Source organism: Sarcophilus harrisii, chromosome 2, assembly GCF_902635505.1.
Source record: "Sarcophilus harrisii chromosome 2, mSarHar1.11, whole genome shotgun sequence".
NCBI classification, from domain to species: Eukaryota; Metazoa; Chordata; class Mammalia; order Dasyuromorphia; family Dasyuridae; genus Sarcophilus; species Sarcophilus harrisii.
This window is the reverse complement of record NC_045427.1, coordinates 640,932,266-640,944,399: the sequence shown is the minus strand read 5'-3', so window position 1 is coordinate 640,944,399 and position 12,134 is coordinate 640,932,266. Positions and strand designations below refer to the sequence as shown.

At 41.3% G+C, this 12,134-nt stretch overlaps 1 protein-coding gene across 1 annotated transcript in view; it reads left to right on the top strand.

Moving 5' to 3' along the window:
* Positions 1-3,127, top strand: part of CABCOCO1 (ciliary associated calcium binding coiled-coil 1) — a 154,737-nt gene extending 151,610 nt beyond the window's left edge. The window contains exon 8 of the mRNA XM_003755058.3: positions 2,317-3,127. Within this exon, the coding sequence (XP_003755106.2) occupies positions 2,317-2,391 (75 nt within the window). The 3' untranslated portion in view covers positions 2,392-3,127. The remainder of the gene's footprint in view (positions 1-2,316) is intronic.
* The last annotated feature ends 9,007 nt before the right edge of the window (positions 3,128-12,134 follow it).

The following is a 12,134-nucleotide window of genomic DNA, read 5'->3' as shown; positions in this document are numbered from 1 at the left end:
CCAGATGGGTTAAGAGCACCGGATGATTGAAATGGACTGGGACTGGGAAATGGTGGAAAGGAGATGAGACTCTGGGTGAAATGAGAAGCACTTAATTAAATACGTGGAAGAAGATTGATCAGATCTGGGATTGGGCTGGGGATGCCCAGAACTTTTGGAGTTAGGGAACTCCCTTCTAATCATTGGATCAGTGTCATAGTAACTGCCATAAGGGCTATATGAGTTATATGACATACATTACTCTTTCAAACTAAAATGATTTGAAATCAATAACAATAATTACAAAACAGCCAGTATTAATACAATATTTAATTTTGCAAAACATTGTGCATTCGTTAGTGCATTGGAGGTTCACACTCGTCCCTGCCTACTTCATGTAAACTATTATTTCATGTAAACTACAATACAGGTATTCCAAGGACTCCCTTGAACATCTCAGAAGCTAGCTGGTGACAGCCACAAGTGTTGGGAATTTCTTAGAATGAAAAGCTATTGGTCCAGCTGGGTGGCCCAGTGGATAGAACACGGGCCCTGGAGTCAGAAGAAGCTGAGTTCAGATCTGACTTCAGGCACTTAACACATATTAGCTACATAATCTTGAGCAAGTCACTTAGCCATGATTGCTTTGAAAAAAGAAAAGTTATTGTTCCATGGGAGGGCAGGTGGCTTATTAATTTGGAAGATTAGTTCTCAGTTCTCCTGTAGTTCACACCTCTCCCCTGAATCTCCCTCTGTTGCCCCAACTCATTTCCCTTCTTCTTTCTCTCAATCATTGTCAAGAAAAGAGAATATCAATTAGACATGGCTCAGAGGCAAAAAAAAAAAAAAAAAAAAAAAAAAAAATCCTATCCATATCTCATCTAATCATTAGCAAAACTTGAAATCTAGTCTTGGATGCAAAGTGGAACGTGGTGGGATAAAATGGACAAAAAGGACTTTTTCTTTTCTTGGGCGCAAAGTGTAATGTGGTGGGATAAAATGGGCAAAAAGGACTTTGCAAATCTTATAAAACTAATGCAATATCTGACATGAGCATTGCTCCTGTTGAAATTTCCCAATAAAAGTCTTATAAGACATCAGTGACTCTGGAAAACCCAAGTGACCTAACAGATATTAACATTCCAAGCTTTATAAGCATTTTTCAGGTCATTAATGGTTTTTATTTTCTATTTGAAGATGGAGGGAACTCTACAGGCTGTTAGGAGGCACCATGTTTGGTACACCGAGCTGGTTTGGGCACGTCTCCACACATAGATTTACCTGTCCTGACCACATTATTTATTATTAATAATAAATGTGCAATAAATGATTGGGTTTTTATTGTTTATAATAAATAATGCATTTGTCTTTTAAAATTTGTTTTATTGGTGCCTTTTGTTTTTATATTACAAACGTTTCCAGATATACTGCCCAATATCCCACATGCAAACCCAATAGATCTTCCCCTGTAGCAATTAATAAGAATTGAGCAATACCAACTTACAGGATGACTGTGTCTCACGATATATATAATATTCCTCACTCATGGTCTCTTTTCTCTCCAAGGAAAGAAAAGGAGAACCATGATTGGTCAAATATATATTCTTCCTAATTAAAAAAAAAAAAAAACAAAAACAAAAAACAAAGGATATTCTAGAGTAGGAGTTTTTAGGACTCACCTCTTCATCGAAATATCACCACCATAGTTCAGAAGCCATCCACTAAAGCCTGTCAGCAATCACTCACTTTGCTCCAACTAATCATACACAGAAAAGTGGCAAAATTCCCAGCAAGCATCCCAGAAGAGAAGGAATATTCTTAATTGTGGGAATGACAAGGAGAGCTGGAGACTTATTGGCACAGCTCATCCCCAGTTAGTCCTGACTTTCTGGGACCCAAATGAAAATGTATTGCCTTGGAGACAAAAATAATAATAATAATAATGATCCATTGCCATTGGGGTTGGGCGGGGGTGGGTAGAGGGACCGCATCAATAAAACCCAGAGCAGTTATCCTGATTGGGTGTTTATTGGTAAAGTCCGTCTGAAAACACAGATAAATTATCCAATCTCCCAACCCAAGGTGATATGAAAAATGTCTGTCCAAATACCACTTCCTGCTGCTAGCAGACACGCTCTACATAGGGACCGGGTAGAGAACGATGATAAAGCTTTATCACATCACTCCAGGCTGAAACACCATAATGTCTGCAAAACAGGAAGGTGTGCCTGGCCTAATGTCTGCCTTTAAGCGCTTGAGCATGTCCCGGCCACAGAGACAATGTGCACGCAGTGATAGCTCCATCGTCACCCCATTTTTTTCTGATTGTCTTCACAGGCTGAGATAAACGAGAAGCTGCAGATGCAGGAAGAGAACTTCAATGTAAGGATCGAGAAACTGAAACAGGCCTGAGGATGCCCAGGGATAGGAGCCAGGCTGAACTTAGAGCGTCCTAAGCCCGGAACCCAAGAACATTTCTATAGCAGCTCATCCTCTCCAGTCGTCGAGATTTATTGCCCTTATCCCCTTTATTTTATTATTTTTACTTTTATTTTCTTAGTCCTGATTTGGCACTTTCCTGGCCCATCTCAGCATATAAGAGTTTGCAGAATTGTATGTCAGATATACATGTTTTAGAATGTTTTTGACATCATGCATCATAAACACACTTCTTACAGAAAGAAACTTTTTTTTTAACCAAAAAGACAACAAATGAAAATAATTTTCCTCTCCATTGAGTCCTTCGCTGGACTTAGAACACATCACAGAAATCGAGAGACGAGGGTTCTTAGACCAACTCTTATTGGATCCTCCCCCATTCTGAGCCACCGAGTTTTCTTGTTTAGACCCTACGTGTATGAAGCCCATTTCCTGAAATTATATAATGCGTCTCTGAGCGGTTTAATTCCTTCTGCACTGTGTTTGTTATTTGTAATCTTGTTACCCTCTCCAGAGAATACATGACCTATATATATATATACATAAGAGGAAGCAATACGTAAGTGGTTATTGAAGACCAACCTCAATAGAGATGAGAGAAGTCTTAAATACAAATTCTGCTTTGTGGAGCCGTGAAAATTAACCATTAGTGCCATGAAATAATTGAAATGTCGAACATAATTTGAAATAGTTTAATTAAAATGGAATTTTCGAGGAAAAAAGAGTCCTCTGGCAAGCTGATTAGTTCCTGGTTTTACAGATTAGATTCCTCCCTAATTGGGCTCTTTGTCTCCGGGTTTCTCTTAAAATATTCCCTGGAATTGGAAAGATAGCCAGAAGGGGGCCATGGCTTCAGCAGCAGGGACTTTGTGGTTCAAATAACATCCGCCTCTAGGTGGTACTTAAAAGGAAAAGCATTGGTGCAATTGCAAAGGGAGTGCCAGGCCCTGACTCATTTTATAAAGGGCCCGTTGTGGGGCAACAGTTACTCAAAACCTTAACTCCAAAGCCCCCACTGATGTGTTTCTTTTGCAGCTGAACCAAGGAAATATTCATTCAGAGCAAAAGAAATAGAATCAAACAACTCAGCAAGTCCCCCCATTCACACAGGAATACACTCTCCCTCTTAGCACTCTACAAGTTGGTGGGGAAAGATGCTCCGGTACTACTGATAGCTAGGAAACACCCATGGCCAAATAAGTCCATTGTCCTAAGTTGACCTTCGTACCAAAGTGCCTTAAAACCGTTATTTGCTCTCCAACACAGAGCTGCTGCTGTCTTTGGGGGTCATCAGACATGCTCAGCTGGGCTGGATTTCATTGCTCTCTCTGCTGCAGAAATGGTGACTGCTTTCTCTTAGCCCCTGTGCTGAACTTGACGTCTAGAATCTCGGACTGATCTTCCCAGTAACTAAATCAGCGTGCTTCCTGTGCTGTTCCTCCCGCCTTTGTCAGAGAATCATTCTATCTGATAGGAAGAGTCTCACCTGAGCAGCCTTTGTCAGGAACAGCCATGACATCACCACCAATAAGGGTAATTAGAACCAGCTTATTAGAGCCATCGATGGTTTAGAGAGATTCCAGTTATCAGACTGCTTCTCCAAAGCCCAAGGCAGAGGGTGTTAGAATACCCCACATCCAGCCGTGTGAGGTCCCCCTAAGTGTATATTGCTCCAATGGATGGGCAGGAAGCAAGTGAAGTATTTAGGGAAGTCCAAGGTTGTCCACAGGTAAACCTCGGGGTCCTTGTATATGTGGGCCAAAGGGATAATTAATAGCCATCAAGGTCTTTTCAGACATGTTCCTAAGTCTACAGCATCATCACCATCATGAAGGTACCGCTTAAAAAATGAAAACCCCATGTCATAAAGTAGAAAAAGTGCTAGAACAGCACTCAGCAGACTTGGGCTCAAGTCCCACATGGGCTGAGAGCAAACTAGTGAAGTTTCTTCATCTGTAAAATGGTGTTGGAGCCAATGACTTAAGGCCTCCCAGGTCTGACATTCATGATCAGTGAGGATGATATGGAGTATTCATGTCTACAAAGCATTTTCCCCACAGCTCCCTGATGGATAGCACTTAGTGAGCTCTGGGAGTCACCCATACTCCCAAGGAGCTTAGTCTGAGATCAGACTCAGGCACACAAAAGCACCAGAATGGGTGACATTCCATTTCTCAGGATCATCAAGGAGAGTCGGAGATATAGAGAGAACGATCTGGCTTCCAAGTCTTTTCCAGCTCCAAGATCTCATGACTCACTGACTCTACCATGTAAAGAACCTGGGGGATCATCTGGCTCAACACCCTCATACTACAAACCAAGGGTCCAAGCAGAGGAAAAAACTTGCCCCATGTCACATGGATTAACCAATGGCAGAAGTGAGACTGGAATCCATCTCCTCTGACTCCAAGTCCGGCATGTTTTCCTCTGGTGAGAGCTCACAATCCCAAAGGGCTTTCGCAGGTACAAAGTACTTTTCTCTAACCTCTGAGAGGAAGGTGGAGCAACTATCACTATCCCCATTTTACACAGCAGGAAACTGAGGATTCCAGAGGTCAAGGAACATATCCACCCTCACAAAGCTTGTGACCGTTGGAACCAGGATTTGAAACCGAGTTTCCTGATCCAATCCAGCTCTCTTCCCATCTTCCACAATGCTTTCAAATATCAACAATCCAAGGCTGTCACAACAGAAAAGGTTCAGAAAAATCATCTAGTCCAACCACTTCACTTTAGGGATGACATGATGGCTGTCTTCAAACAATTGAAGGGCTGTCGCATAGCGTGAGGATTATGTGGCTTAGCTGCCAAGAGCAGGACAAGGTGCCATATGTAACTGTTGCAAAGCACTCAAAGTCAAAAAAAACCTTCCTATTGCAGCTGCCCTCAGGGGTTCCCATCTCCCCACCAATTTGCAATAACATTGGACAGTGGGTCCCCACACAGATGATTGGTCTTAGGTACAAAGATGCTCTGTGGGTTTGCACTCCTAAAGATCATCGTTTGGGATCCCTCATTGAGGCACTTACATTTAATAATCAGTTAATGGACCAATTAGCTCAAAGCAAAGGCATTAATTAAGATGGCAGAGAAACAAGAGTAGCTCTGAAATGGTGTCACATAAACTTGGATGCAATCTCCCCAAAATGCACATAGCACTGTGCAAAGAGGAGGGTCATGCATAGAATTCACCAATGGAAAGGCATGCATGTAGGGAATAGATATGGCCAAGGCAGTTCATACCTGTGTACTTTTGACAGAGCTCAGATGTCTTTCTAAGAGTGCCCTCCTTGCTGGACATCGGACCTTCTTTGTGTTGCTCAACTGGATTCTGTGGTTTTTCTTTCATTCAATTTTCAAATGCTAATGCTAATTCCCTCTTGAATCCATAATTGACTCTCTTCTCTGCTGCCAGGAGTCATGTTCTTTGAATCTATTCTCTCTCTCTCTCTCTCTTTCTCTCTCTCTTGCTCTCACTCTCGCTCTTTCTTGCTCTAACTTGTGTTAGTCTCTCAGTCTGTCTCTCTTTTTCAGTCTTTCTCTTTCTCACTCTGTCAGTTTCTCTGTCTCTCTCTCTCTTCTCTCTGTCTGTCTGTCTCTGTCTCTGTCTCTATCTCTGTCTCTGTCTCTGTCTCTCTCTCTCTGTCTGTCTGTCTCTGTCTCTGTCTCTATCTCTTTCTCTGTCTCTGTCTCTGTCTCTGTCTCTCTCTCTGTCTCTGTCTCTCTCTCTCTCTCTCTCTCTCTCTCCCTCTCTCTCTCTCTCTCTGTCTTATTCAGGGAGAACTAGCACCTCTTGCTGTGCCCTTTTTATAGAATAAGCAAAGGTGCTTATTCACCTCTGCCTCAACTTCCAAGCAGCTCCAAGCTGTGGCTCCAAGCAGCTGTAGCATGCACAACGGTCACCCTTTAAGAAAACCATCTCAATAGATGAACTAAACCAGATTGAGGGGAACTAATGAGCCTCAAACCCGTCAGTGAATTAGAGGGATTCCTACCTCAAGCAAGTGAAGACTTCCCCTGGTGAGTTGGGTAAATGAGAACAATTTCTTCCAACAGTTATGCCCACAGCCAAAGCCATTATGGAGTACCTAAAACCTGGTCAGACCTCCAAGGTCATCCACAACATTCTGGGACATCACCCGTCATTCTGACTTTCATCTGGTCACTGAACTCTGAAGCCTCTGGAAGCAGAGTGAGACTAATGACTTGGTACAATTCTGCCTCAGATCCAATTCACTTAAGAGTCAAGATACCCGTGTATCATTAATCCTCTTTGAAATTAAGGGAAAACAACAACAGTTAGACAGCACAGAAAGATATCATGATGAATGGAAAGGTAGGGAAAGAGAAATCTCTTCTTCTTCACGCTGCCCCCAACCAAGGGGGTGGCTTCCTTCCACAACTGTTTCTGGAGCCGACAAGCTTAACTTTTTCTTGGGGGGGGGGGGGGAATTTGGACTTAAGTGACTTGCCATGGCCACACAGCTAGTAAGTGTCAAGCTTGGCTACCAAGGGAGTGGCCAATCTTCAAGCAGCCAGTGTTCAATCCAACTCTCTAATTACATCGACTTTCTGTTGAAATGCCCTTGGCCTTCCAATAAAGGCTCCCTTAGCTGATACCCTCCAAGGTCCCATTCAATTCAGATTCTAGGACTGTCCTCCCTTCTTTCTGTACCTGGGCCTTGATTTAGAAAATCCAAGCACAGGCTCTCTTGGGTCTGTGTTTGTTTGGACTGATAATCTCATCAATTTGGAGATAGATCTGGGTTGAGGTGAATTCCCTCTATTCATGCACATGGACAGCTTCTTGCTAATGTCCAGAGAGAGGATTTCCTGGGGACCGTGAGATTAAGACACTTACCTAGGTTCACACAGAAGGACCGGATGCCTCAGGAGATACGGGCTTCCTCCTTCCTCAGGGTCTCCCAGTGATGGTCGGGGACTCATTTGTTGGGAGGCAGTACAAGGTGTGCTTACCGGAGTATGTGTTAGACTAGATGACCTGAGATCACCTCCAAACTCTTAGGTGCTGGACTGTGAACTACTAAAAGTAGTACTAAAGGGAGTAGGGAGAACACAGGATTGGATTTCAGAGCTCTGACTGAGAATCCTTATTCTTCCACTTACTAAGTGTCCAAAGTAAATCTTGCCAAAACAAAATAAGTAATATTTTACAAGGAATCGTTAGTTGTTGGGGTAGCTGTTGATGCCATAGAGTGCCAGGCCTGGAATCAGAAAGACTTATCTTTCTGAGTTCGAATCTGACCTCAGACACTAGTTGGATGACTCTGACCAAATCACTTAACCCTATTTGTCTCAGTTTCTTTATATGTAAAATGAACTAGAGAAGGAAATGGCAAATCACTCTAATATCTTTGCCAGGAAAACGCCAAATGGGGTCATGAAGTATCAGATATGATTGACAGTGGGGAAGCTGGATGGCAAAGTGGATAGAACACTGGTCCTGCAGTCAGGAGGACCTGATTTCATATACCACCCCAAACTCTTAACAACTTACTACTTGTGCGACCTTGGGCAAGTCATTAAACCCCAATTGCCTTGCCAAAAAAAAAAATAAAATAAAACAAACAAAAAAAAAGATATGCCTGAAAACAACTGAACAAAATTAGTTGTTGCATATTGTTTTTACTCTCTTGTTTATTTTTAATATATTTATAAGGAAAAACAAACAAACAAAACTGTGCACTAGTGCTTAGCACATAGTAGGCACTCATAGAATTGAACTAAATTACATTAGAAAGAGATACAAATATCTAACCAAAATTCTGAAAATGGAATCTGGCTGTTTTGCAGACTTGGGAAAGTGTTCTTGGGTAGGAAGTAGAAACGATGAACAAATTTAATTTTAAAGAGCAAATTGCCTTCTATCATCTGCTCTGGCCCTTTCCGTCATTCCTCCAGCTCCTCACCAGAATCAATCTACCAGACAAAAAATTTGCATCTTTCTATAAACACGTCTATTCCACAGGAGAAGGGAGTAATTGGAAAAGGTATAATTGATTTCTGTGAGGACCTAATATTCTGTGCCTTAACAAGGCCTAACAGCTAACCCTAAAGAAAGAAAGGATCTTTGGGGGAAATAACCCAAGCTATCAAGCTGCAACAGTGAACCGAGTCCCCTTAGGAATCCGCTAAGTGTTCTCCAAATGAATGTTACTTGTACAACGCATCACAGGGAGGAAAAAGAAAGGCACGTTTTTATCGTGGACTGTCTACATGGCAACCCGAGAGTTGGCATAATGGCTCAAGGACAGGATTAAGAGTTGCAAAGTCGTGAGTGCAATTCCTGCCTTTGACATTTGAGCAAGTCCCAACCTCTCTATTCTCAATGAGTGGCTGATCTGCATCAGTGGAAGGATTTTCCATATCAGGGAGCTACTAGACCAAAGAAAACATGCAAAACACAAGGTGAATTTCATCTGGAAATGTCCCAATTACCCAATTAAAGTAAGCTACCGAGCCTTTCAGAATAATCTCTGATCATAAATGAGGGACTAAATCTAATGATCTATCCCTGTTTTGGTAAGCTTAGATTTAAATCTGGGAATGATCTTAAAAGCCACCTGAGCCAATTCCCCCCTTTTTGTAGATATGGTCATTGTGGTTCAGAAAAAGACATAGAGATCATAAAAGTCAGAGGCAAAGGTTTAAGCTAAGACCAAAATTAGTATTTTCTTTCTACAGCACCATTCAAGATGCAAATGGTTAAAATGTCAAGGTAACAATCAACCTCCCTATTCTGCCTCAAAATGAATTTTAAAAAAACCCTCTGTTCTTGCCCTATTAGATTTCCATCATTAATACCAAAAAGACGTAAATGGTCTTCATGGAAAGTAGACAAAGTATTGAGAGCATTGGACACTTCACCTGCCAACTTCACACTTACATTTGATCCCCTTCCTGGGCATCTGAAAGCGTGTGCTATCTGGACTCTCTTATCTTATCTGGTAGAACAGCTAATGCTATTATTTTTCATTAAATTTGTCTAAGCCCTGAACTTGATGGATCAGGATAAAGCAAGAACTCGGATTGAGCTCATTAGAGCCAAGGAGTCTGAAATGAAGGAATACAACTTGTCCTTAGCTCACCTGACTGGATCCAAGACTACGACATCTCGACCTGCTGGGAAATACAACTCTGAGTGCTTGTCTTCCCAAAAGTGGCGCAAGATTTATTTTTCAAATGAAAATCACTCAGTTTGGGTAATAAGAGCTGACATCTATATGGCCCTTTAAAGTTTTCAGAGCTTTTTCTAGACATGATTTCATTTAATCCTGGTAACAGTCCTAGGGGGAAGGAGCTGTAAGCATTACTACACCTGCTTTACAGAGAGAAAAGCAAAGCTTGGGAGCATGAAGAAAATACTCTATTAACGAGAGGGTTGGACTCAGTGGCTCCCGAGATCCCCATCAGTTCAAAAGCCATAGGCCCTATGGCACTAATAGCATCATTAGACCTGTTGCTACAGATGCCAAAGGTTAAGTGACCTACCCATAGTCATCATCAGATGCTGGTGAGAAACAAGACCTTCCTGCCACTGGTTCCTATATGCAGTGCCTCCCATATCAGATTTGTGGTTGTGGTTGTTGAGTCATTTCAGCTCCCTTTGGGGTTTTTTTTGGCAGAGGTACTGGAGTGACTTGCTATTTTCTTCTCTAGTTCATTTTACAGATGAGGAAACTGAGGCAAACAGGATTAAGTGACTTGTCCAAGGTCACACAGTTAGTATCTGGGGTAAGATTTAAACTTGCTGATGCCAGGCCCAGCACTCTATCTACTGCATCACCCAGTTACCCCTGTATCAGATAGTTATATTCATTTAGACTATACATATTTATATGTACTGACATGCACGTGAACATATACATGCACAGTATATAATATATATGCATATATATTATATGCTACATGAGTCAATCTGCATGTTTATATATTGATTATATTTAATATAGAGAATATATTATTTTCTACATACAAATATGTAATACAATATAAAGAATATAGTATCTTCTACATATATGTGTGTTTGTGTATTCTACATGTAATATGTACTATATGTTATATATGTAATATATACTATATTATATATACACATGTAATATATATCATATTATATATTTTATATATAATATAATATGCTACATATATTATATGTAGAATACCTACAGAAATTGACATAGATATCATTCTATATGTTGATCAGTATATATCTAGATAGATATAGATATCTATAGAATATCTATAGATACAACTATAAGAGAGACACAGATAGAGACAGAGAGACAGAGAAAGAGGATAATGACTTTTTCCTAAATTCAGCCAACATTATCAACAGCTATACAAATTCAATAATTAGGCACCTGTTGGTAGCTTCACTGTAAAGATAATCATATCTTATTTGAATCCCCAGATTCAGACAAGCCATCAGATGTTTGCCATCCCAACTTCTGCTCTCTGACTTTTGCTCACTGACAAAGATTGCGCCCCTGGCAGAAAACATGAGTGATTCACGCGTTCCTCCCAACTTCGACACATTCTCTCTTATTTGCTGCCAGTAATGATTGTTTGAGAGACCTCAATTAAGAGATGATTATAATTGACATTAGAGGTGTAAACAAGATGAATTTGGTAATAGTTATTCACTATTTGAGAACATTAGCTCCAATTGGGTCTTTATCTTGGATAAGGACTTTCAGAGAAAGGACTTTGCAGGTGGAAAAAGACATTGCCCCCCCCCCACCCTTCACCCCCACTCCCAAGAGATCCATATAGCTACAAAATCATAGGTCCAGTCAAAACCAGTAACAAAAAATAGACTTTACTGTTAGTAAGAAGGTTGAATGACTTTTCTCCCCCTTCTCCCCTCCTGCTCCTCCTCTCCCTCTTCTTCTTCCCCCTTCTCCTTCCCTTCTTTCCCCTACTCCCTGTCCTCTTCCTCTTCCTATTCTCTCTCTTATCCTTCCTCCTCCTCCTCTTCCTTCTCCTTTTCTTCCTTCTGTTCCTCCCCCTCCTTTTCCTCCTTTTTCCATTTTATAATTTCATCAGTTTACATAATTCTTCATTTGGAAATTCCGTCCATTGATGCTGATCAGCTACCCATTTATAACCTTAGAGAAACAGCCTTAGAGAAAATCCTGGAGTGCTAAGCATATAAATGCTTGCCCAGCAAGCTAGAGATGATCTTGTCCAGCTCTCTCATTTTTTTCAGATAAGGAAACCGAGGCCACAGAGGAAAAGTGATTTGCTTAAGCTCACATAGGTGATAAGTAGCTCAGCTGGTGTTGAACCCAAGTTCTCTGACACTGCCTTCTCCGTTGCAAGAAAAGCACACTGTCTTCATTCCATCACTCAGTGCAGACAATATGGTTTTGATGGAGACTTCTGGAAAGAGAGGGAGATGGGTGTTTCTGGGTACTCCTACTAAGTCCTTCTGGGACTGGGATAAGTCACATGAACTCTCTGGACTCATTTTCTCTTCTGTAAATTAAAGGGGTTGGACTAAGATGACTTCAGAGGTCCATCCCAGCAATGAAATCCTCAGTCAAAATAATTGGAGACCAGTTCCATCTATCTGAGGACTCAGGCTCTGCCACAGTCTGGCTGTGAGAACACGTGCAAGTCACTCAACTCTTTAGAGCCCTAGGTTCATCATCAGCATGGGGATACCTACACATATATGACATTAAAGAATCTCA